The sequence below is a fragment of the Acipenser ruthenus genome, chromosome 42 (genome assembly GCF_902713425.1).
Source record: "Acipenser ruthenus chromosome 42, fAciRut3.2 maternal haplotype, whole genome shotgun sequence".
NCBI lineage: Eukaryota > Metazoa > Chordata > Actinopteri > Acipenseriformes > Acipenseridae > Acipenser > Acipenser ruthenus.
This window is the reverse complement of record NC_081230.1, coordinates 5,270,668-5,297,470: the sequence shown is the minus strand read 5'-3', so window position 1 is coordinate 5,297,470 and position 26,803 is coordinate 5,270,668. Positions and strand designations below refer to the sequence as shown.

Sequence of the window (26,803 nt, the reverse complement as noted above, 5' to 3'; positions counted from 1 at the left end):
CAAGAGCCCATTCTGAAACCTTTTTATTGAACTCTGTGAGATCAAAGGTTCAGCTTTGCATTGCTTTTGTTACTTGTGGGTTTTGTGTGTTTTGTTATTAATCTTTGCTCCTCTTTAACTAGTGATTTACATGGCAAGATAACTGGGAGGAGTTTCTCATAGCAGCAGTGACTCAGAATATTAGAAACGAAACTTACAGCTGCAGGAGAATGAAACAGAAAAATTCTCTCTGACTTTTACACTTACCAGAGACACGCCGAGGAGATTTTAGCACAGCGATAAACAGAATCAGAATCCACGTTTCCACAGGTATGTAATGCTAATTTTCATTTTCAATCTCTCACTCCACGATAATTGATTTTTTTCTAAAATCTTTGAAATGGTAGCAAATCAATTTCTATAAGTATTCGTTTCTTGCATTTTTTTTAAATGTCAGTCTGATTTTAGTCACTTTATAAGTACAAAGACTCCATACAAAGTATTGCTTCATAATGAGTCATTTTTTCATTTTGTTTGATGTGGGTCACGCTGTCGATCTACAGGATGCCATTTGGCCCGGCATCAATGCTCATCCAGATTCTAGTATTTATTGATCTAAAAACTCGTCAGGTCTTAAAGGATCCCAGTGATTCAGCATGGCTAAGTACCCATTCCATACCCTCACCACTGTGTGAAGAAGTTCTTACTTGCTTTAAGTACCTTTTGGGTTACCATGTGGCTCCAGATTAACCGGACGCTGTGAGACAGAACGGGATTTCAAACTTGCCCCTAAATTGAAATAAATGAAGGTGTAAATGAACCATCCTTAGCTACAATTAAGAATGGTGGTTAAATACCCGCTTGCGCGTCAAATAATTGTATTATACTAAGAATGAATTGCAGCCAGTCGCTATTTTTTTCTGTTTGTTAAAATTCAATCGCATCATCATCTCGTTGCTCTATCGATAAATTAGCAATTCGTTCATTAAGATCTGATCAGAAGCAGCTGATCAGTGTGAATTGTTTGCTGCGCCCAAGCAATTCCACCACAGCTGGATTAATCTCAGCAAAGGTGGAGCTCATTTATACGTGAATTACTTTCAATTTAGGGGGAATTTTGAAATCCCGGTCTGTCTCAAAGCGTCCGGTTAATCTGGAGCCATATGGTAACCCTACAATATGCAGTAGCGTTCGTGTTGTGTTTTAATCAGGCATTTCAAAATTATTAGTAAGAAATGCCCTCAAGCACTATAGAACTGTCAGAGTTGAATATCATTGTGGTTAAAGCTTCTGAACCTGAAAAATTAGTTTGCTGTTAAAAATAGGTTAATAATTGAAGTATCGATTACATCTAACTCTTAGATTAGGTTAGGTAGAGGTGAGAGATCACATAGAACAGAAATAATTAGCTCTATAAAGATAATACAATCAATACAAATAAAGCAGTTCCACACACACAGGTTGCTACATCCTAAATATTAACAGGAAGGATACTGTTATTAACAACAGAGCAGAGAAGCAGAATGTCAAAAATCTTTGGGGCATAAACTACAAACCTTCCGCACACTAGGTCCGTCCAAAACTATAGCAGTGCGGTTATGTTAACGTGATTAAAAAATAAGTGTTTCACAATCTGTTGAGTTCGTATGAAGTATTTCTATGGATAAATGAATCCAATTTAATAACTACGTCAACTATTGAAGCAGGTTATATATTTATAGTTACTGGTTATTTAAAGTTTGCAACAATAATACTACTACACTACTACATGACTAACATGGGGTTTCCATGCAAGTTTTTTTTTTTAACTCGAGACATTTACGCAAGAAAAATGTCTTGTGTAAAATGCTTTTTGGGGTTTCCATTCGCTCAGTTTATTTTACTCGAGTAAACCGGGCTTTTCACCCGACGTCATGCAAATGAATGGTGGGGATTGATATGTGAATTAGCTATGCGTAAAGTACTCGTGCTGTACTCGTATGTGATTTGTTAAAAGCTTCAGTGTTCCTCTGTAGAAGCTGGCGGCACACCAAGCGAAACGTTAGGATTATTGTCTATCAACACAGTTCCGGTGTGGTCTTAACCTGTGGATTTATTTGACATATCTGTGTCATTGTGTTTTGAAAGACCGACGACAAGGTATTTTTACTCTTTTTTTATTTTTTAAATGTAGTCTTCACCAATGGTTTTTACCCCGGTTTTGGAATGCCCAATTATTATTTTTATCCCGGTTCACCGCTGCAACCCCCTGGCGACTCGGGGAAACACCCGTCCTCCGAAACGTGCTCCTGCGAATCCGTCACCAAGAAAATTGGTTTTCAATCAAGTAATTACAGAAATATTTGGGCTTTTCTTCACGCATGTGTGGTTACTTTTTTCATAAGTGAAAATGCACCTGCGCACTTTACCCATTGATTCTCTTGTTAAGTTATGTGTGAGCCGAGCTGAGGAGTGATCCAGAGTGTAGAACTGCAGACTGGAGACCAGCTCCACAGTACCTGTCTTTCACAAAGCAATGGCTGCATTAAAAAACAAAATAATGACAACTACAAACCTGTAATAAAAAATAATAGACTTATCAATTGTTTATCCTAGTGTAAGCAGAAATATAAAGCTGAACATGGTATAGCAGCAACGCGTGTTTATGGCAACAGATGAACCACATTTATTGTGTTTTATTTGTATAATTTAGAGAATCTAAAGCCTTGTTGCTTTTGCTAGGGGGACTTAGTCTAAAAAGTAAAGTTGCTTACTTATAGCATTATTTGACAGGATGTTACTTCCTGCTTTGCTGTTGTGGTCTAGACTGGAGACAGACACACAAGATGGCAAACAAGCTTGAACTGTTGTTCCATGGGACGGTAGAATTTATTTGGGGTTAAATAAAACCTATTTCATTGATTAACAATGCATCGGGGTCCTTAATAAATACCCACAGTTACACAAGCTACGTATATCAATTTACACAATCTCAAATTAAAATAAAAGCCTTGCAAGCCCATTCATTTCAGAACCGCATTCAACAACAGCTCGTCTTATCTGAAATCCAGCATTTATTCAGTGGCAGTTTTCATAGTTCAAAACACAAATTGCAATACTGAGGTAAGCATATCTTGTTCTGTTCAAAATTAAATCCTGGGTACAATTTCCTACAGTTACAATTCCAACTTAAAGTTGAGCACAATGCTGGCATTCTGTCATTCTTGAAACATGTATTTTTTGTGACATTGTAAAAGTTCAACAGGAATTAACGAGTTCTGTACTCGGTCTCCATAAATTAAACCACCTTATTTGCATGCTGTATAAATACACCAATTCTTGCTCACGACCAAAATTATATACATCATTATAATTAAAAAACAACATTTTGAAGATAGAAGACTGACAGGAGGAGCGGGCGTTAAAATAAAACACACGCACGCACACGCACGCGCACACACACACACACACACACGCACACACACACACAATATGCTACGTGGGATAAACTGTAGCAAGTCCTGTTCAGTACACTTCTACCATTATTTACACTGTGTACTGTTTTGCATGTTAACTTTATATCCTGGTATGTGTGGTTTAGTTCATCTTACATACAAAGCTTAACATGACCAATGGAATAGTCCAATCAATTATATATTTTTATACTAATATTGCAAATCAATTTTTACAGCATTTATTTGATACATTTGTAAAGTATTATTCCCTTCAAATTTGCATCCTGAGCCATTCGGAAAAAAAGCCATAATTCCTCTAGAGGAAAATATACTTGAACTTTGACCACTTTCAATTCAAACACAAAAAAGGCAAATACTAAACAAAGTATTATTTAACCATTAATTGCCGTTTCCCTTTCAATTCGAAGATGACCGCCAAAACAATACTTTTGGGATATGTCTGCTTGTCAGATATTTACTGAGCATTTTATATCAAAGCTGCCGATAGGCCCCTCCGTGCAGTGACGTCCTCGGTCCCTCCTCCCAAGTTAATAAATAGTCACAGCACGGAGACTTCAGTCTCTTTTGCCTTTCACGAACAGGTAGGTAAGGTGAGTATAAAAACTAACCTCTTCCAGTTGTATGATTGACTCTTTTAAGAGATTTCTCTCAAGTTTTTCTGTAGTTCCCTTGCAATTTTATTACTGGAAGTAGGCTTGCCACTTCCCCAGAATCAGAAACTTGGCAGCTAAAGGCTGAGCTTAATGCTAAGCAACTGCGTTTCGTTTAAAAATTATATATATACTGTATATCTTCAACAGCCTTGTGGCAGAGCAGGGCTCTGCCCTTGTAAATATTGGCAGGGATGGGGTTAAACTCTCCTCCCTGCCCAGGTTTATTGTGTCAGGTGGGAATCATGAGTAATCAATTAGCACCCAGCCACCTGACATAAAAGGAGGCCTCAGCCCCTCAGCAGGGAGAGGTAGTTGAGGAAGCAAGTGTGTTTTTCTTTGTGTGCTGTTTTTTGTTAATTTTGCTATCCAGTGAAGGCAAATCTCAGCCTGGAAGCCTTATTTCTGTAAGTTTTTACTTTGTGTTTATTGTTTGTGTTTTAAAAACCTTTTGTTTGGCCCTCGTGCCTGTTTATTTTGTGTTTTTTTATTTAATAAAAGTCTTGTTTGAACTGCAGTCTGTCTCTGGGCCTCATCCCTTGCGCCATTCTATCACAAGCCTACATTGCGAGGCGATTGCAGTCTGCTTTACTAACCTTGCAGCTTGCTGCATGTGTTTTTCTATCATTTTCCTCTGCTTTTTACAGCAGTAAAAAAAGAAGGGAGAACACGATCCTCCAGCAAGGCCAGCTCTGTTCGGCCCCGCTGTTGACTTGAGAACTCTCGATGCCCGCAGTACCCTCGGGTCCTCTGTGCTTCGGTGCCTCGACGCCCTCGGTGACATCGGTGGCTTCGTGCCTCGGTGCTCCATAGCCTCGGTGCTTCGGCATCCTCGGTGCCTTTTCAAACCTGTGCAGCGGCGCCTTCGGTGCCACGCTGCCCCAGAGCCTCGGTACCTCGGTGCTTCGACACCCTCGGTGCCTTGAGGACTGTACGCCTTGGCGCTTCAATGCCTTCAAGGCTTTTAAGCTCTGCGCATCAGTGCCCCGACGCCCCATAGCCAGTAACCTCGAGACCCTTGGGACCCTGATGCTCCATAGTCTCGGTACCTCTGTGTTTCGACACCCTCTGTGCCTCTAGGACTCGTCGCCTTGGCGCTCGACACCTGCGACGCTCCAACAGCTCCCTACAGTGGTGTCCTCAGTGTTTTTCAGCATCCTCCACCCCAATACCCCGATGCCTTGGTGCATCGACGCCCTCGGTCCAAAATCACATATTGCACCAGTGCACTCGAGCCCCTTGAGGTTTTCGGTGCCTTTGTGCTTATAGTCACGACGCATCGGTGCTTTGGCTCCATCGATGTTCCAGAGCTTCACCCGTGCACGTCCTACAGCCGGAATCTTTCCCCCCAGGACAAACACACTTCATGTGTCAAGTGCCTGGGCATAGAGCACACCTCTGCTGCTTTGGCAGATAGGATGTTCTGCACTATTTGTGCTAGATCCAAGGAAAAGACCTTGCAGAACAGAATGGCGCAGTTCACAGACGAGACCCTTGCGGTTAGCCTGGGAGAGCCGTCTTCGTCCTCGGGATCCCAGGTCTCTCCCTTCCGCCTGCCCTCGAGCCCAGCGCAGAGTATATCTTGCACGCAGGCTCCAGCCCGTTCGTCCCGCAACCGCTCCAGATCTCCCTCAAGGGTTACAAAAAGAGCGAGGAATGCGATTCAGGCGAGGGACATTGCCGAGTTAAAGGGCCAGATGGCCCAAATAATTGAGCATTTAAGCAGGCAGCAGGCTCCCCCCCTGCACCTGCCCCAGCTCAACCACCAGCACCTGCCCCAGAGCAGACTCCGGCTTTGCCAGGTGGTCGCTCCAGATGTTTCAGAGCAGGACGTGGTGATGAGCGAGGAGGAACAGGACACGTTTTCTATAGCGGCTTCCTGGGATGAGGAGTCCTTCCTACGGGGAGAGACTCAAGATCCAAACCTGACCCAATTAATGGTCCCCAGCTCTGAGCTTGCCTCAGAGCCTGAGATTCCAGTGCCCTCGAGCTCGGTTTGGGCGCTTATGGAACGAGCCACCAACCTCCTCCAGGTTCCCTGGAAGGCAGTCTCTGAACAGCACAGGCTTTGACCCCCCTAGCCTTTTCCGGTGTTCCCAGACTTTCTGGAGGAGGTCAAATCCTCCTGGCAGCACCCGGCCTCAGCACCCAGCGTGTTCCAGAGCGCGGCTGCACTTGCCTCCATGGAAGGTGCAGAGGCGGTAGGGCTGGCACAGTTCCCTCCGGTGGACTCCACCATAGCGGCCCTAGTGCGAGCCCCCCAGTAGGAAGTCTGTGCAAGGATCCTGTCTGCCCTAATGGCCAATCAGGATCACGAAAGCACACCTGAAAAAGGCTTACGCGGCTGAAGCGCAGGTGACGCGCCTTGCAAACACAGGAGGCCTCTTGACGGCCTACCTGGATGGCATGCTGTGCTCTGTAACCCTCCCCGAACCACTAGCTTTGGAGCTACGCACGGTCTCGGGCAGTTTGTTACAGATTTCGGGTTTCCAAAGGCAAGCCCTGGGCAGAAGACTGGCAGGCTTGCGAACTCAGACCCACCCGTTTGCACAACACCAGCTGCAATACTGGCGCAATTTCACCTCAGACTCCTGGGAGCTCGCCACTGTACACACCGGCTACGCACTGCAATTCCACTTGGGACCTCCTCACTTTCAGGGGATCACGGTCACATCCGTGAACGACCCTCTCCAGGCTTGGCTCTCAGACAAGAGGTAGAAACACTGCTTCAAAAACAAGCCATCCGTCTCGTAGAACACACCTCTCAAAGAGAGGGGTTCTACTTGAGATATTTTTTGGTGCCAAAAAAGGATGGCGGCCTTTGCCCCATCCTAGACCTGAGACACCTCAACGGGTTCTTGAGGGAGAGGAGGTTCGAGATGTTCACACATCACCACATCCTCCAGTCTGTGGACCTGAAGGACGCATATTTTCACGGTCCTATCTGTCCAGCGCGCATCGGAAAAAAAGCCATAATTCCTCTAGAGGAAAATATACTTGAACTTTGACCACTTTCAATTCAAACACAAAAAAGGCAAATACTAAACAAAGTATTATTTAACCATTAATTGCCGTTTCCCTTTCAATTCGAAGATGACCGCCAAAACAATACTTTTGGGATATGTCTGCTTGTCAGATATTTACTGAGCATTTTATATCAAAGCTGCCGATAGGCCCCTCCGTGCAGTGACGTCCTCGGTCCCTCCTCCCAAGTTAATAAATAGTCACAGCACGGAGACTTCAGTCTCTTTTGCCTTTCACGAACAGGTAGGTAAGGTGAGTATAAAAACTAACCTCTTCCAGTTGTATGATTGACTCTTTTAAGAGATTTCTCTCAAGTTTTTCTGTAGTTCCCTTGCAATTTTATTACTGGAAGTAGGCTTGCCACTTCCCCAGAATCAGAAACTTGGCAGCTAAAGGCTGAGCTTAACGCTAAGCAACTGCGTTTCGTTTAAAAATTATATATATACTGTATATCTTCAACAGCCTTGTGGCAGAGCAGGGCTCTGCCCTTGTAAATATTGGCAGGGATGGGGTTAAACTCTCCTCCCTGCCCAGGTTTATTGTGTCAGGTGGGAATCATGAGTAATCAATTAGCACCCAGCCACCTGACATAAAAGGAGGCCTCAGCCCCTCAGCAGGGAGAGGTAGTTGAGGAAGCAAGTGTGTTTTTCTTTGTGTGCTGTTTTTTGTTAATTTTGCTATCCAGTGAAGGCAAATCTCAGCCTGGAAGCCTTATTTCTGTAAGTTTTTACTTTGTGTTTATTGTTTGTGTTTTAAAAACCTTTTGTTTGGCCCTCGTGCCTGTTTATTTTGTGTTTTTTTATTTAATAAAAGTCTTGTTTGAACTGCAGTCTGTCTCTGGGCCTCATCCCTTGCGCCATTCTATCACAAGCCTACATTGCGAGGCGATTGCAGTCTGCTTTACTAACCTTGCAGCTTGCTGCATGTGTTTTTCTATCATTTTCCTCTGCTTTTTACAGCAGTAAAAAAAGAAGGGAGAACACGATCCTCCAGCAAGGCCAGCTCTGTTCGGCCCCGCTGTTGACTTGAGAACTCTCGATGCCCGCAGTACCCTCGGGTCCTCTGTGCTTCGGTGCCTCGACGCCCTCGGTGACATCGGTGGCTTCGTGCCTCGGTGCTCCATAGCCTCGGTGCTTCGGCATCCTCGGTGCCTTTTCAAACCTGTGCAGCGGCGCCTTCGGTGCCACGCTGCCCCAGAGCCTCGGTACCTCGGTGCTTCGACACCCTCGGTGCCTTGAGGACTGTACGCCTTGGCGCTTCAATGCCTTCAAGGCTTTTAAGCTCTGCGCATCAGTGCCCCGACGCCCCATAGCCAGTAACCTCGAGACCCTTGGGACCCTGATGCTCCATAGTCTCGGTACCTCTGTGTTTCGACACCCTCTGTGCCTCTAGGACTCGTCGCCTTGGCGCTCGACACCTGCGACGCTCCAACAGCTCCCTACAGTGGTGTCCTCAGTGTTTTTCAGCATCCTCCACCCCAATACCCCGATGCCTTGGTGCATCGACGCCCTCGGTCCAAAATCACATATTGCACCAGTGCACTCGAGCCCCTTGAGGTTTTCGGTGCCTTTGTGCTTATAGTCACGACGCATCGGTGCTTTGGCTCCATCGATGTTCCAGAGCTTCACCCGTGCACGTCCTACAGCCGGAATCTTTCCCCCCAGGACAAACACACTTCATGTGTCAAGTGCCTGGGCATAGAGCACACCTCTGCTGCTTTGGCAGATAGGATGTTCTGCACTATTTGTGCTAGATCCAAGGAAAAGACCTTGCAGAACAGAATGGCGCAGTTCACAGACGAGACCCTTGCGGTTAGCCTGGGAGAGCCGTCTTCGTCCTCGGGATCCCAGGTCTCTCCCTTCCGCCTGCCCTCGAGCCCAGCGCAGAGTATATCTTGCACGCAGGCTCCAGCCCGTTCGTCCCGCAACCGCTCCAGATCTCCCTCAAGGGTTACAAAAAGAGCGAGGAATGCGATTCAGGCGAGGGACATTGCCGAGTTAAAGGGCCAGATGGCCCAAATAATTGAGCATTTAAGCAGGCAGCAGGCTCCCCCCCTGCACCTGCCCCAGCTCAACCACCAGCACCTGCCCCAGAGCAGACTCCGGCTTTGCCAGGTGGTCGCTCCAGATGTTTCAGAGCAGGACGTGGTGATGAGCGAGGAGGAACAGGACACGTTTTCTATAGCGGCTTCCTGGGATGAGGAGTCCTTCCTACGGGGAGAGACTCAAGATCCAAACCTGACCCAATTAATGGTCCCCAGCTCTGAGCTTGCCTCAGAGCCTGAGATTCCAGTGCCCTCGAGCTCGGTTTGGGCGCTTATGGAACGAGCCACCAACCTCCTCCAGGTTCCCTGGAAGGCAGTCTCTGAACAGCACAGGCTTTGACCCCCCTAGCCTTTTCCGGTGTTCCCAGACTTTCTGGAGGAGGTCAAATCCTCCTGGCAGCACCCGGCCTCAGCACCCAGCGTGTTCCAGAGCGCGGCTGCACTTGCCTCCATGGAAGGTGCAGAGGCGGTAGGGCTGGCACAGTTCCCTCCGGTGGACTCCACCATAGCGGCCCTAGTGCGAGCCCCCCAGTAGGAAGTCTGTGCAAGGATCCTGTCTGCCCTAATGGCCAATCAGGATCACGAAAGCACACCTGAAAAAGGCTTACGCGGCTGAAGCGCAGGTGACGCGCCTTGCAAACACAGGAGGCCTCTTGACGGCCTACCTGGATGGCATGCTGTGCTCTGTAACCCTCCCCGAACCACTAGCTTTGGAGCTACGCACGGTCTCGGGCAGTTTGTTACAGATTTCGGGTTTCCAAAGGCAAGCCCTGGGCAGAAGACTGGCAGGCTTGCGAACTCAGACCCACCCGTTTGCACAACACCAGCTGCAATACTGGCGCAATTTCACCTCAGACTCCTGGGAGCTCGCCACTGTACACACCGGCTACGCACTGCAATTCCACTTGGGACCTCCTCACTTTCAGGGGATCACGGTCACATCCGTGAACGACCCTCTCCAGGCTTGGCTCTCAGACAAGAGGTAGAAACACTGCTTCAAAAACAAGCCATCCGTCTCGTAGAACACACCTCTCAAAGAGAGGGGTTCTACTTGAGATATTTTTTGGTGCCAAAAAAGGATGGCGGCCTTTGCCCCATCCTAGACCTGAGACACCTCAACGGGTTCTTGAGGGAGAGGAGGTTCGAGATGTTCACACATCACCACATCCTCCAGTCTGTGGACCTGAAGGACGCATATTTTCACGGTCCTATCTGTCCAGCGCGCATCGGAAAAAAAGCCATAATTCCTCTAGAGGAAAATATACTTGAACTTTGACCACTTTCAATTCAAACACAAAAAAGGCAAATACTAAACAAAGTATTATTTAACCATTAATTGCCGTTTCCCTTTCAATTCGAAGATGACCGCCAAAACAATACTTTTGGGATATGTCTGCTTGTCAGATATTTACTGAGCATTTTATATCAAAGCTGCCGATAGGCCCCTCCGTGCAGTGACGTCCTCGGTCCCTCCTCCCAAGTTAATAAATAGTCACAGCACGGAGACTTCAGTCTCTTTTGCCTTTCACGAACAGGTAGGTAAGGTGAGTATAAAAACTAACCTCTTCCAGTTGTATGATTGACTCTTTTAAGAGATTTCTCTCAAGTTTTTCTGTAGTTCCCTTGCAATTTTATTACTGGAAGTAGGCTTGCCACTTCCCCAGAATCAGAAACTTGGCAGCTAAAGGCTGAGCTTAACGCTAAGCAACTGCGTTTCGTTTAAAAATTATATATATACTGTATATCTTCAACAGCCTTGTGGCAGAGCAGGGCTCTGCCCTTGTAAATATTGGCAGGGATGGGGTTAAACTCTCCTCCCTGCCCAGGTTTATTGTGTCAGGTGGGAATCATGAGTAATCAATTAGCACCCAGCCACCTGACATAAAAGGAGGCCTCAGCCCCTCAGCAGGGAGAGGTAGTTGAGGAAGCAAGTGTGTTTTTCTTTGTGTGCTGTTTTTTGTTAATTTTGCTATCCAGTGAAGGCAAATCTCAGCCTGGAAGCCTTATTTCTGTAAGTTTTTACTTTGTGTTTATTGTTTGTGTTTTAAAAACCTTTTGTTTGGCCCTCGTGCCTGTTTATTTTGTGTTTTTTTATTTAATAAAAGTCTTGTTTGAACTGCAGTCTGTCTCTGGGCCTCATCCCTTGCGCCATTCTATCACAAGCCTACATTGCGAGGCGATTGCAGTCTGCTTTACTAACCTTGCAGCTTGCTGCATGTGTTTTTCTATCATTTTCCTCTGCTTTTTACAGCAGTAAAAAAAGAAGGGAGAACACGATCCTCCAGCAAGGCCAGCTCTGTTCGGCCCCGCTGTTGACTTGAGAACTCTCGATGCCCGCAGTACCCTCGGGTCCTCTGTGCTTCGGTGCCTCGACGCCCTCGGTGACATCGGTGGCTTCGTGCCTCGGTGCTCCATAGCCTCGGTGCTTCGGCATCCTCGGTGCCTTTTCAAACCTGTGCAGCGGCGCCTTCGGTGCCACGCTGCCCCAGAGCCTCGGTACCTCGGTGCTTCGACACCCTCGGTGCCTTGAGGACTGTACGCCTTGGCGCTTCAATGCCTTCAAGGCTTTTAAGCTCTGCGCATCAGTGCCCCGACGCCCCATAGCCAGTAACCTCGAGACCCTTGGGACCCTGATGCTCCATAGTCTCGGTACCTCTGTGTTTCGACACCCTCTGTGCCTCTAGGACTCGTCGCCTTGGCGCTCGACACCTGCGACGCTCCAACAGCTCCCTACAGTGGTGTCCTCAGTGTTTTTCAGCATCCTCCACCCCAATACCCCGATGCCTTGGTGCATCGACGCCCTCGGTCCAAAATCACATATTGCACCAGTGCACTCGAGCCCCTTGAGGTTTTCGGTGCCTTTGTGCTTATAGTCACGACGCATCGGTGCTTTGGCTCCATCGATGTTCCAGAGCTTCACCCGTGCACGTCCTACAGCCGGAATCTTTCCCCCCAGGACAAACACACTTCATGTGTCAAGTGCCTGGGCATAGAGCACACCTCTGCTGCTTTGGCAGATAGGATGTTCTGCACTATTTGTGCTAGATCCAAGGAAAAGACCTTGCAGAACAGAATGGCGCAGTTCACAGACGAGACCCTTGCGGTTAGCCTGGGAGAGCCGTCTTCGTCCTCGGGATCCCAGGTCTCTCCCTTCCGCCTGCCCTCGAGCCCAGCGCAGAGTATATCTTGCACGCAGGCTCCAGCCCGTTCGTCCCGCAACCGCTCCAGATCTCCCTCAAGGGTTACAAAAAGAGCGAGGAATGCGATTCAGGCGAGGGACATTGCCGAGTTAAAGGGCCAGATGGCCCAAATAATTGAGCATTTAAGCAGGCAGCAGGCTCCCCCCCTGCACCTGCCCCAGCTCAACCACCAGCACCTGCCCCAGAGCAGACTCCGGCTTTGCCAGGTGGTCGCTCCAGATGTTTCAGAGCAGGACGTGGTGATGAGCGAGGAGGAACAGGACACGTTTTCTATAGCGGCTTCCTGGGATGAGGAGTCCTTCCTACGGGGAGAGACTCAAGATCCAAACCTGACCCAATTAATGGTCCCCAGCTCTGAGCTTGCCTCAGAGCCTGAGATTCCAGTGCCCTCGAGCTCGGTTTGGGCGCTTATGGAACGAGCCACCAACCTCCTCCAGGTTCCCTGGAAGGCAGTCTCTGAACAGCACAGGCTTTGACCCCCCTAGCCTTTTCCGGTGTTCCCAGACTTTCTGGAGGAGGTCAAATCCTCCTGGCAGCACCCGGCCTCAGCACCCAGCGTGTTCCAGAGCGCGGCTGCACTTGCCTCCATGGAAGGTGCAGAGGCGGTAGGGCTGGCACAGTTCCCTCCGGTGGACTCCACCATAGCGGCCCTAGTGCGAGCCCCCCAGTAGGAAGTCTGTGCAAGGATCCTGTCTGCCCTAATGGCCAATCAGGATCACGAAAGCACACCTGAAAAAGGCTTACGCGGCTGAAGCGCAGGTGACGCGCCTTGCAAACACAGGAGGCCTCTTGACGGCCTACCTGGATGGCATGCTGTGCTCTGTAACCCTCCCCGAACCACTAGCTTTGGAGCTACGCACGGTCTCGGGCAGTTTGTTACAGATTTCGGGTTTCCAAAGGCAAGCCCTGGGCAGAAGACTGGCAGGCTTGCGAACTCAGACCCACCCGTTTGCACAACACCAGCTGCAATACTGGCGCAATTTCACCTCAGACTCCTGGGAGCTCGCCACTGTACACACCGGCTACGCACTGCAATTCCACTTGGGACCTCCTCACTTTCAGGGGATCACGGTCACATCCGTGAACGACCCTCTCCAGGCTTGGCTCTCAGACAAGAGGTAGAAACACTGCTTCAAAAACAAGCCATCCGTCTCGTAGAACACACCTCTCAAAGAGAGGGGTTCTACTTGAGATATTTTTTGGTGCCAAAAAAGGATGGCGGCCTTTGCCCCATCCTAGACCTGAGACACCTCAACGGGTTCTTGAGGGAGAGGAGGTTCGAGATGTTCACACATCACCACATCCTCCAGTCTGTGGACCTGAAGGACGCATATTTTCACGGTCCTATCTGTCCAGCGCGCATCGGAAAAAAAGCCATAATTCCTCTAGAGGAAAATATACTTGAACTTTGACCACTTTCAATTCAAACACAAAAAAGGCAAATACTAAACAAAGTATTATTTAACCATTAATTGCCGTTTCCCTTTCAATTCGAAGATGACCGCCAAAACAATACTTTTGGGATATGTCTGCTTGTCAGATATTTACTGAGCATTTTATATCAAAGCTGCCGATAGGCCCCTCCGTGCAGTGACGTCCTCGGTCCCTCCTCCCAAGTTAATAAATAGTCACAGCACGGAGACTTCAGTCTCTTTTGCCTTTCACGAACAGGTAGGTAAGGTGAGTATAAAAACTAACCTCTTCCAGTTGTATGATTGACTCTTTTAAGAGATTTCTCTCAAGTTTTTCTGTAGTTCCCTTGCAATTTTATTACTGGAAGTAGGCTTGCCACTTCCCCAGAATCAGAAACTTGGCAGCTAAAGGCTGAGCTTAACGCTAAGCAACTGCGTTTCGTTTAAAAATTATATATATACTGTATATCTTCAACAGCCTTGTGGCAGAGCAGGGCTCTGCCCTTGTAAATATTGGCAGGGATGGGGTTAAACTCTCCTCCCTGCCCAGGTTTATTGTGTCAGGTGGGAATCATGAGTAATCAATTAGCACCCAGCCACCTGACATAAAAGGAGGCCTCAGCCCCTCAGCAGGGAGAGGTAGTTGAGGAAGCAAGTGTGTTTTTCTTTGTGTGCTGTTTTTTGTTAATTTTGCTATCCAGTGAAGGCAAATCTCAGCCTGGAAGCCTTATTTCTGTAAGTTTTTACTTTGTGTTTATTGTTTGTGTTTTAAAAACCTTTTGTTTGGCCCTCGTGCCTGTTTATTTTGTGTTTTTTTATTTAATAAAAGTCTTGTTTGAACTGCAGTCTGTCTCTGGGCCTCATCCCTTGCGCCATTCTATCACAAGCCTACATTGCGAGGCGATTGCAGTCTGCTTTACTAACCTTGCAGCTTGCTGCATGTGTTTTTCTATAATTTTCCTCTGCTTTTTACAGCAGTAAAAAAAGAAGGGAGAACACGATCCTCCAGCAAGGCCAGCTCTGTTCGGCCCCGCTGTTGACTTGAGAACTCTCGATGCCCGCAGTACCCTCGGGTCCTCTGTGCTTCGGTGCCTCGACGCCCTCGGTGACATCGGTGGCTTCGTGCCTCGGTGCTCCATAGCCTCGGTGCTTCGGCATCCTCGGTGCCTTTTCAAACCTGTGCAGCGGCGCCTTCGGTGCCACGCTGCCCCAGAGCCTCGGTACCTCGGTGCTTCGACACCCTCGGTGCCTTGAGGACTGTACGCCTTGGCGCTTCAATGCCTTCAAGGCTTTTAAGCTCTGCGCATCAGTGCCCCGACGCCCCATAGCCAGTAACCTCGAGACCCTTGGGACCCTGATGCTCCATAGTCTCGGTACCTCTGTGTTTCGACACCCTCTGTGCCTCTAGGACTCGTCGCCTTGGCGCTCGACACCTGCGACGCTCCAACAGCTCCCTACAGTGGTGTCCTCAGTGTTTTTCAGCATCCTCCACCCCAATACCCCGATGCCTTGGTGCATCGACGCCCTCGGTCCAAAATCACATATTGCACCAGTGCACTCGAGCCCCTTGAGGTTTTCGGTGCCTTTGTGCTTATAGTCACGACGCATCGGTGCTTTGGCTCCATCGATGTTCCAGAGCTTCACCCGTGCACGTCCTACAGCCGGAATCTTTCCCCCCAGGACAAACACACTTCATGTGTCAAGTGCCTGGGCATAGAGCACACCTCTGCTGCTTTGGCAGATAGGATGTTCTGCACTATTTGTGCTAGATCCAAGGAAAAGACCTTGCAGAACAGAATGGCGCAGTTCACAGACGAGACCCTTGCGGTTAGCCTGGGAGAGCCGTCTTCGTCCTCGGGATCCCAGGTCTCTCCCTTCCGCCTGCCCTCGAGCCCAGCGCAGAGTATATCTTGCACGCAGGCTCCAGCCCGTTCGTCCCGCAACCGCTCCAGATCTCCCTCAAGGGTTACAAAAAGAGCGAGGAATGCGATTCAGGCGAGGGACATTGCCGAGTTAAAGGGCCAGATGGCCCAAATAATTGAGCATTTAAGCAGGCAGCAGGCTCCCCCCCTGCACCTGCCCCAGCTCAACCACCAGCACCTGCCCCAGAGCAGACTCCGGCTTTGCCAGGTGGTCGCTCCAGATGTTTCAGAGCAGGACGTGGTGATGAGCGAGGAGGAACAGGACACGTTTTCTATAGCGGCTTCCTGGGATGAGGAGTCCTTCCTACGGGGAGAGACTCAAGATCCAAACCTGACCCAATTAATGGTCCCCAGCTCTGAGCTTGCCTCAGAGCCTGAGATTCCAGTGCCCTCGAGCTCGGTTTGGGCGCTTATGGAACGAGCCACCAACCTCCTCCAGGTTCCCTGGAAGGCAGTCTCTGAACAGCACAGGCTTTGACCCCCCTAGCCTTTTCCGGTGTTCCCAGACTTTCTGGAGGAGGTCAAATCCTCCTGGCAGCACCCGGCCTCAGCACCCAGCGTGTTCCAGAGCGCGGCTGCACTTGCCTCCATGGAAGGTGCAGAGGCGGTAGGGCTGGCACAGTTCCCTCCGGTGGACTCCACCATAGCGGCCCTAGTGCGAGCCCCCCAGTAGGAAGTCTGTGCAAGGATCCTGTCTGCCCTAATGGCCAATCAGGATCACGAAAGCACACCTGAAAAAGGCTTACGCGGCTGAAGCGCAGGTGACGCGCCTTGCAAACACAGGAGGCCTCTTGACGGCCTACCTGGATGGCATGCTGTGCTCTGTAACCCTCCCCGAACCACTAGCTTTGGAGCTACGCACGGTCTCGGGCAGTTTGTTACAGATTTCGGGTTTCCAAAGGCAAGCCCTGGGCAGAAGACTGGCAGGCTTGCGAACTCAGACCCACCCGTTTGCACAACACCAGCTGCAATACTGGCGCAATTTCACCTCAGACTCCTGGGAGCTCGCCACTGTACACACCGGCTACGCACTGCAATTCCACTTGGGACCTCCTCACTTTCAGGGGATCACGGTCACATCCGTGAACGACCCTCTCCAGGCTTGGCTCTCAGACAAGAGGTAGAAACACTGCTTCAAAAACAAGCCATCCGTCTCGTAGAACACACCTCTCAAAGAGAGGGGTTCTACTTGAGATATTTTTTGGTGCCAAAAAAGGATGGCGGCCTTTGCCCCATCCTAGACCTGAGACACCTCAACGGGTTCTTGAGGGAGAGGAGGTTCGAGATGTTCACACATCACCACATCCTCCAAGGACGCATATTTTCACGGTCCTATCTGTCCAGCGCGCATCCATGATAGAGACACTCCTACTGAGACTATTGTAACATAATGATAATGACCCAACGTTATTGCGAAGTAACGCAATGTTTATTGCAAAATAACGCAATGTTTATTTTTTTCTCTGTGGCGCTAATACGCTTCCATATTATTTATTATTATTTATTTCTTAGCAGACGCCCTTATCCAGGGCGACTTACAATTGTTACAAGATATCACATTATACATTATTTCACATTATACAAATATCACATTATTTTTACATACAATTACCCATTTATACAGTTGGGTTTTTTTATTGGAGCAATCTAGGTAAAGTACCTTGCTCAAGGGTACAACAGCAGTGTCTCCCACTGGGGATTGAACCCACAACCCTCCAGTCAAGAGTCCAGAGCCCTAACCACTACTCCACACTGCTGCCCTATTTCCATAGCAAAGGCAGATTCTTCTGCTGCACTCCACAGATCTCTCTTGCTTTAGTAATAATAAAAAGGGTTATCTGATATCATTGTTCTCTGATTTGTGTGATGAGCAAGCTGGACTAGTCTCATTTTCTTTTTTTTTACAAGAATCCCATTTCACCCTCTGATGACTTGGAGGTGGCATTTTAATAATACAAATGGATTTTTTTTTTCCAAAATATGAATAAAAAGAAATATAACTAAATAGTAAAAAGCTTTTATTACCACCGATGCTGTATGACTGTATTACTGCGAGCACACGACATGCAGGGTAGAAAAGGACATCATGCTTCATGTTATGTAAATACACCCCAAACAGAGCAGAGCATGATAATTAATGTGAAAAGTGTGCATTTGTTTTTGAGTGACTCTGACTACTATGGTGATGAAGCCCAGTGTGCTGTTAGAGATTGCTGTGATTTTAGAGAATGAAAGGGATAATGTAGCTGCCCCCCACTAAGGAATCACAGATGACACCGAAGGCAAACCTCACGGGTTTGGGCCTTACAGAAGAGCAAGTGCTGCAAAGAAATGCAGAAGCTACAATATTGTATTTATGTGACAAACTTAAAGAAGATCATTGTGGCAAAGTGGTTTGCAGTGCGCAGGTGTAGAGGTGATGTGATACGTAACAGAAGACAGACAACAAAGTTCTAACAGATCTTTATTTGTAATCCGTGGTCGTTGCAACAGTAAATAATAATCCCAGGCAATATCAATCAATCAATCAATCAATCAATCAATCTTTATTTTATATAGCACCTTTCATAGTGGACCAGCATCACAAAGCGCTTTCTCCTCCAATCCGCGGTTGCCACATCGGTTCCCTTCTGGGGCGATGACGGTGTAGGTGTTTAATGTTGCTCTTTTACTGTTCCAATGTGATCATGTAGTGGTCTCTCATCTCCAATGTGATGATGTAGTGGTCGCTCATCTCCAATGTGATCATGTAGTGATCGCTCATCCCCAATGTGATCATGTAGTGATTGCTCATCCCCAATGTGATGATGTAGTGGTCGCTCATCCCCAATGTGATCATGTAGTGATCGCTCATCCCCAATGTGATCATGTAGTGATCGCTCATCCCCAATGTGATGATGTAGTGGTCGCTCATCCCCAATGTGATCATGTAGTGGTCGCTCATCCCCAATGTGATCATGTAGTGGTCGCTCATCCCCAATGTGATGATGTAGTGGTCGCTCATCCCCAATGTGATGATGTAGTGGTCGCTCATCCCCAATGTGATCATGTAGTGATCGCTCATCCCCAATGTGATGATGTAGTGGTCGCTCATCCCCAATGTGATCATGTAGTGGTCGCTCATCCCCAATGTGATCATGTAGTGGTCGCTCATCCCCAATGTGATGATGTAGTGGTCGCTCATCCCCAATGTGATCATGTAGTGGTCGCTCATCCCCAATGTGATGATGTAGTGGTCGCTCATCCCCAATGTGATGATGTAGTGGTCGCTCATCCCCAATGTGATGATGTAGTGGTCGCTCATCCCCAATGTGATGATGTAGTGGTCGCTCATCCCCAATGTGATGATGTAGTGGTCGCTCATCCCCAATGCTCCCTCCATTCTTTTTGTTTGGACTGATTTGGTCTGGGCCTTGGTCTGTTGCATTTCCGTACCTTTCTCTGCTACCTCTTGAACTTCTTTTCTAATAAGCTTTCATGAAATATCACTCTGTGTTTTTCAGATATGTGGCACATCCCTAAAAGCTGCAAAATGGCAGCCAAACAAAATACTTGTCTAGAGCTGCCAACTCTTGGAAGATCTTTCCAGCTGGGAGTGCTTTACGACTGTCGCCCTGACGCCATTATTCCAGGTAACCATTGCTGCCTGACAGGTGATGTGTGTGTATGTGTGTGTGTGTGTGTGTGTGTGTGTGTGTGTGTGTGAATGTTGACATTGTACATAAATATGCTGACAGGCAAGGCTGGTGTCACATTGAATGTCGTATCAGACCGTTGCAGAAGCACATTTTTAGGATAAAGAAAATGCACAGCATTTGGTGTACCACTGTTAGTTTTGTTTTGTAAAACAATTGTGTTTGTATATCAATATAGGGAAACCAACATATTTAGTGAGAATGATTGACGAGGATGAGTGACAGTTCATTGTACCCTTGTTCAGTACATAATGAATTAGATTGTGATGTGTGGAAAAAGACAGCACCCAATATGAAGAAAGTTACTTGGAAATGGGATGTCCCTTTGTTGTCACTGCAGGTGAACCTCGTTCTCAGAGTGTCGTCTGTGACGATGTACTTAGTCAATGAATCGATTGTAAAGCATGTTAGGACTTTGGAACACTCAGGAAATATACATTAGATGTTTTCCAGGTGCTAGAGTGCTTGATATTGCTTCTCAAGTGGACAATATAATTGAATAACATAAACAGGTGTCCACTGTGAGTGTCCATATAGGTACTAATGATATTAGCACTGTGAGTGTCCATATAGATACTAATGATATCAGGTACAGAGAGTCTGAGACTCTCAAGAGTAATTGTAAATCCCTTTGTTATAAATTAAAAGTACTAGGCAGGGAGATCCTTGTTTTGGGACCTCTACCTGTTATTGGTCAGGGTTGAGAAGCTTTCAGTAGACTGTTCTCCTTACATGAATTGTTAGCAGATTGGTGTACTTCGGAGAAACCGTGTTTTATTGATAACTGGGATAGCTTTTGGGAGAGACCTGTATTTTTTTAAGAAAGATGGTTTAGACCCCAATAAGAGGGGTTCAGTTAAATAGACAAAACATATTGAGACCTATCTTAAAGATTGAGACCTATCTTAAATACTGCGACCTATCTTAAATACTGAGACAGACCTATCTTAAATATTGAGACCTATCTTAAACATTGAGACCTATCTTAAAGATTCTTGACTAAATAAAATGAGAGGACAGTTACTTCATGACCTTAATTTAAATTACCGAACTTCACAAATGAATGACTGTTGAGGTAATGACAGTACCCTGTTATCACTGGTCAGCCTCTTGCCGAGGTTCTTGTCCTGAGAATTTAATTAAAATTGCTACTTCTACGTCTTGTGGTCATTGAAATAGCTCTGAACTGATTCCGCTACACTTGGCATTACTCAATACAAGGTCTTTAGCTACAGTAGTAAATCTGTCCTAATTAAATATTTTATTTAAGAATCAAATCTAGATATTTTAGCCCTGGTAGAGGCTTGGTTGAAACAGAGGGCTTGTCCTATAGTATAGGCTTGTCCATCAGGGTTCTCCCTCTCTCAGAGGGTGTGTCCTATAGTATAGGCTTGTCCATCAGGGTTCTCCCTCTCTCAGAGGGTGTGTCCTATAGCAGAGGCTTGTCCATCAGGGTTCTCCCTCTCTCAGAGGGTGTGTCCTATAGTAAGGCTTGTCCATCAGGGTTCTCCCTCTCAGAGGGCGTGTCCTATAGTAGAGGCGTGTCCATCAGGGTTCTCTCTCTCTCAGAGGGCATGTCCTATAGTAGAGGCTTGTCCATCAGGGTTCTCCCTCTCTCAGAGGGTGTGTTCTATAGTAGAGGCTTGTCCATCAGGGTTCTCCCTCTCTCAGAGGGCGTGTCCTATAGTAGAGGCTTGTCCATCATGGTTCTCCCTCTCTCAGAGGGCGTGTCCTATAGTAGAGGCTTGTCCATCAGGGTTCTCCCTCCCAACATTACTGGGGAGTTGGTTCCAGACCCTCACAATTTTCTCTGTAAAAAAGTGCCTCCTATTTTCTGTTCTGAATGCCCCTTTATCTAATCTCCATTTGTGACCCCTGGTCCTTGTTTATTTTTTCAGGTTGAAAAAGTCCCCTGGGTCGACATTGTCAATACCTTTTAGCATTTTGAATGCTTGAATCAGATCACCGCGTAGTCTTCTTTGTTCAAGACTGAATAGATTCAATTCTTTAGCCTGTCTGCATACAACAATAAATAATTAATAATAATAACATACCTTTTAAACCCAGGATAATTCTGGTCGCTGTTCTTTGCACTCTTTCTAGAGCAGCAATATCCTTTTTGTAACGAGGTGACCAGAACTGAACACAATATTCTAGATGAGGTCTTACTAATGCATTGCAATTCTTCGTTCCAGGCTAAACTAAAACCATTTATATTTTTTAAGCCATATTTGTCTTATCTTTCTTTAAACTTTGTGATGTAAAATAATTTAATATTTCTCTGGGCATGATGTGATCTCTGGTTAAACTCTAAGAAGTACACCTCCCAGTTTCCACAGCGGATGCTCTTGAGTTAGGTCTAAGGGAGGGTCACGTGTACGTGACGAATCAGCTGCTTTTGCTAGTTTCACTGAATATTTTCATTGTCAGTTTACGGCATCGGTACGGCCATAAAAATGTCAACGCCCTTGGCAAAAATGATCTTCAAATCAGCTGTTAAATCACTCCATGCAGAAGTTAATTGCCATGATTGGTACTCAATTGTAAAGGTAAAGAAAAGGCAGCTTTTCTTTTTTTTAAATCAACATATTAGTTTATTTATTTATTTAATACTTGCAGAGAAATACCTCTTAAAAAATTACTCTGAAAATACAGATTAAGGGATTATAGTGCTTACAGTTGTAGTTGGACTTGTTCATTAACAAAACCCTTTGCAACCAAACCACAAGGTAGACCTGGCATTCTCTGGAAGGTTTGTGTCTACCCGCTGGAGTGTTTACATTTGTTAAACTTGCATGTACATATTTTGCAGGGACCACACTATGGGATTCAGAAGCCTTGAAGAACAATGCTGACCTTCAGCCTCAGCCTGGTACTGATACCCAGCTGATCACAGCAGACTCCCCTGAGGACAAAGCTGCAGCTTTGAGCATTGCACTGCCATTGAAGGCAAGCGTTTTAAGTGGGCTTGTTGATTTAAAAGGGTCAGCAGAATACTTGACTTATAAAAGCAAATCTAGAGAATGTGTCAGAGTTACTCTGTTACATAGAACATCAGTTCAATTTGAGGAACTGAACATGGCTAACATGGGGCAGCACAGTATCTCCTACCCAGAAGTATTTGACAAAGGCACAGCAACACATGTCGTTACTGCAGTGCTGCATGGAGCGCAGGTGTTTCTTGTGTTTGATTGCAAAGTCCTTCCTTCTGAGAACAAGGACGACATCCGCAGAAAACTGAAGTTACTGATCAAAAACAAACTAATAGATAAAGGGAACGGTGACCTAAAAGAGGAAGAAACATTAAATATTTCTGAAATCAACTGCACCTTTCATGGAGATTTTCCACTTCCAAAGAATCCTGTGACCTTTCAAGAAGCCATTGACATATATTCCACTCTACCAAACTTACTGGGTGAAAATGGAGAGAATGCTGTGCCAGTGAAAGTGTGGCTTCACCCCTTGAACGATATAGACTCCAGGGCTGCCCAGCTTGTTCATGAAATACGTGGAGATCTAGTTGATTCTTTACAGGCTGTTCTGGAAGAGCTGGATGAATTTGAAATGCTGTGCACTGACATGATGAAAGATGAAGTTACACTGAAGTTCTCTGTGTTTAATAAAAAGTTGCAGCAATTCAAAGAGTTCTGCTTAGAGTACAAATTGTGTTTCCAGAAACATTTATCAAGAATGATTCCATTGATCCGTAGAGGTGAAGAGACAGAAGACGTGATTGTGGACATCCTGAAAACCAGAGAACAGTCACCATTCAGCAAGAGTGCACTGAAGGCATGGCTGGATGACAAAGATAAAGAGATGGCAGTCGTACAATCTTACGTCAGAATGCTAAACAATCTGAAAATGATGTCATCAGAAAAGAAGCTAATTGAAGAGGTTTTAGATCCAGTTGCAGAACACGTTGTATGCTTCATGTTTACCTCATTGCAAAATGAAGAAACCTATCTGTCAGACCTGTCAAACTACCTGCAGTCCCAAAACAATGAGAACCTACCAGGGCAGGTAGTCGCTCCCTATGATTATGAAAAGCAAGTAGGACAGCAGTGGTTCAAATTGCCAGCAGTTTCCAAAAGGATGCGGAGCTACGCCAGGCTTTTCTTGGAATTCTCAAAAGCCAACGCGGCTTCAGAGCACATTAAATTCATTGTAGCTTCCAAAGAAGATACAGATTATGAAGGAGCATCAATTTACCTGTATGACGAAGGTTATTTGGAGAACACAAACTTTGAACCTCTATCAAAGCCTGACCCTCCACAGATTCTTAACAATACACACAACAGTGTTACACTGAAGTTAATGCCACCATGTCACGGTGTTGCTGAAGTAGAAAAGTACAAGGTAGAGTATAGAGATGTGGAAAAAGAAATCTGGGCATTGGTAGAAACCCCAGACAAAGCTGAACCATTTACTGTGAACGGGTTACTTCCCAACACACAGTACCAATTCAGATATTCAGCAGTATGTAAAGCAGGAGTCAGTGCATCTAGTGAGATAAGTGCCAATGTGACCACACATCCCACAAGCCAGTCTGATAGTGTAACAGGCTCCACAGAACCAGATCCACCAAGCAAGAAAGAGTGTGCTGTGGTTAGAGATAGGACTGGACAAGGTCCATACTCTACGGAAAATATAGACACATCGCAAAACACCAACAGGAATAAACAGAACAAAGGCATGGGAGCGAGATCAGAAACTAACCAGTACCAAGGTAGTGTTCATACCTCACAGTATGAAAGAGATCCCAAACACAGGAAAGAGAGATATGACACGTCTCAAAGGGGAGGCTTAACTGACAGGAAGCCAAGAAGACTTGCTGAACATGTTCGTAATAAAATGAGCAGAAAAAGTAAAGTGAATTCAAACACAAAACTTTCCTTGTTCAATATGAGTCTGTGGGAAGAGAAGCTAGACAAGGATGGATACTGCAGAAGACATACATTTGGAAAAGCAAGCCAAAAACATAACAAGACGATTATGCTAATTGGAGCCACTGGGGCAGGTAAAACTACACTCATCAACGGGATGATCAACTACATCCTGGGAGTAGAATGGGAGGATAACTTTCGATTTGTGTTAATTGACGAAGGGAAGCAGAAATCCCAGGCTGAAAGTCAGACAGCAGCGATCACTGCATACAAAATTAATCATATGAATGGATTTCAGGTTCCATATTCCCTTACTATTGTAGATACTCCAGGATTCGGAGACACAAGAGGAATAAAACACGACCAAAGAATCACTGAGTTGGTCCGTGACTTTTTTTCTCAACCTGGAGGTATTGACCAGATTGATGCCGTCTGCTTCGTAACTCAGTCCTCGCTTGCTCGCCTAACCCACACACAGAAATATGTGTTTGACTCCGTTCTTTCCATATTTGGGAAAGATATTGCCGACAACATTGTCATGCTGGTCACCTTTGCAGATGGACAGAAGCCACCGGTTCTTGAGGCAATCAAAGTATCCTGTATACCTTGTTCAAGAGATACAGCAGGAGACCCGATTTACTTCAAATTTAACAACTCAGCTCTATTCGTTGACAATACAGGACCCAGTAAGTCAGCTAGTGAAGATTTTCAGAGCAATGACTTTGACAAAATGTTCTGGAAGATGGGCTCAGCTAGCTTTTCTAAATTCTTCAATTCCCTGGTGAAGATGGAAACTAAGAGCTTAGTTCTAACACAAGAAGTTCTTCAAGAGCGAAAGCAGCTGGAAGTGGTTGTGGAGGGTTTGCAACCCCAAATCAATGCTGGTCTGACAACACTCGATGAAATAAAAAAGACTAAGCTTGCTTTGGAACAACATCAAGCAGAAATGGAGGCCAATAAGGACTTTGAGTATGAAATTGAAATAACAAAACCAGTCCAGGTGGAAAATACAAGTGGCTATATAACCAACTGCCAAAACTGTCACTTCACGTGTCATGATCATTGTATCTATGCAAATGACAAAGACAAGGATAAATGCTCCGCTATGGATAAGACAGGCTACTGCAAAATTTGTCCTGGCAAATGTATCTGGAATGTTCACTTTAACCAAAAGTACAAATGGAGCTATGTCATCACAAAGGAAAAGAAAACATACAGTGAGCTGAAAGAACGATTTGAGGCTGCACATGGAGAAGTAATGACTACAGAAAATATATTTCAAAAGCTTGAAAATGAGTTTGCTGCAGTTCAGGAGATAGTGTACGGTCTTATTGGTGAATCACACCGATGCCTTGGAAGACTGAAAGAAATCGCTCTGAGGCCAAATCCACTCTCCACTCCAAATTACATTGACCTAATGATCGAGTCAGAGAAACAGGAAGCCAAGCCTGGCTTTCAGAATCGCATCCATGTATTGATGGAAGTCAGAAAGCGGGCAGAGATAATGGAAAAGGTTTTCAGAGGAGAGGTCCTACCAGAAGAGTGGCAGCAGTATTCAGTTCCACAGAAACAAAAAGGAAAAGGAGTATTTGGTACAATTAAAGACTGGTTGTGTTCAGCTGTTGGCCATGCATTGAGTTCTCAGTCACAACCGGCACATTCAGAGATGAACCAGGTCACCCACAGTGAGAGGGGTAATCCTCGTGGGGGTTACAATATGCAGAGAGGAGGGAGGGATAGTCCTCGCGGGGCTTACAATATGCACAGAGGAGGGAGGGATAGTCCTCGCGGGGCTTACAATATGCAGAGAGGAGGGAGGGATAGTCCTCGTGGGGCTTACAGTATGCAGAGAGGAGGGATGGATAGTCCTCGCGGGGCTTACAATATACACAGAGGTGGGGAGGATAGCCCTTGTGGTGGGAGCAATTATCAAGGTACAGAACATGGAAGAGGAAGAGGAAGGGGCAGGGGCAGGGGCAGGGGCAGGGGCAGGGGCAGGGGCAGGGGCTGGTCAGACCATAGTTAATTCAATCAAACATAGACACTTCTTATGAAAGCACAAAGTGCATCATAATGGTGACCTTGGATGTCACTGTGTAGCACTGCAATGGTTTGAAAACAACTTGTTTCTTCCTAGTTCTTTCATTGTGCTATTTTGTTATTTTAAGTTTAAACTACATGCTTTTATTACCAATGAGTTTCTTTAATACTTTGTGTTTAAAGGTTAAGTTGTTGGCTTTTGTAGGGTGTCTGGTATTCAGTATATGAGACTGATACCAGCCAGTGTTAACATTATTGAATGGTAGATTGTATTCTGAAGGGAGCATCGCGTTGGCTCTGGCTCTCCCATGGGTTAGGGAGGCAAAATTGGCAGGGACTGTTTCTCCTCATCACACCACAGCAAGCCTAGATGGCCAGGCACCTAATGAGCTCAGAGCGGACACCTGCAGGGCTGGCCTTTGTCCTCCAGAGGCTGGTAGCTCGCTGATCTGCTCGTGAGTTCCTGGGTGTAGAAGAGGAAGCTGGCTTGGTCGTCTGA

General features: G+C 46.4%; 1 protein-coding gene across 1 annotated transcript; it reads left to right on the top strand.

Annotated features, from left to right (window-relative positions):
- Positions 1-26,803, top strand: LOC117400979 (uncharacterized). Its single transcript, XM_059011380.1, has 4 exons — positions 1-309; positions 19,190-19,318; positions 22,194-26,228; positions 26,778-26,803. The coding sequence occupies exons 2-4, from the start codon at positions 19,192-19,194 to the stop codon at positions 26,801-26,803; spliced, it is 4,188 nt and encodes a 1,395-aa protein (XP_058867363.1). The 5' UTR covers positions 1-309; positions 19,190-19,191.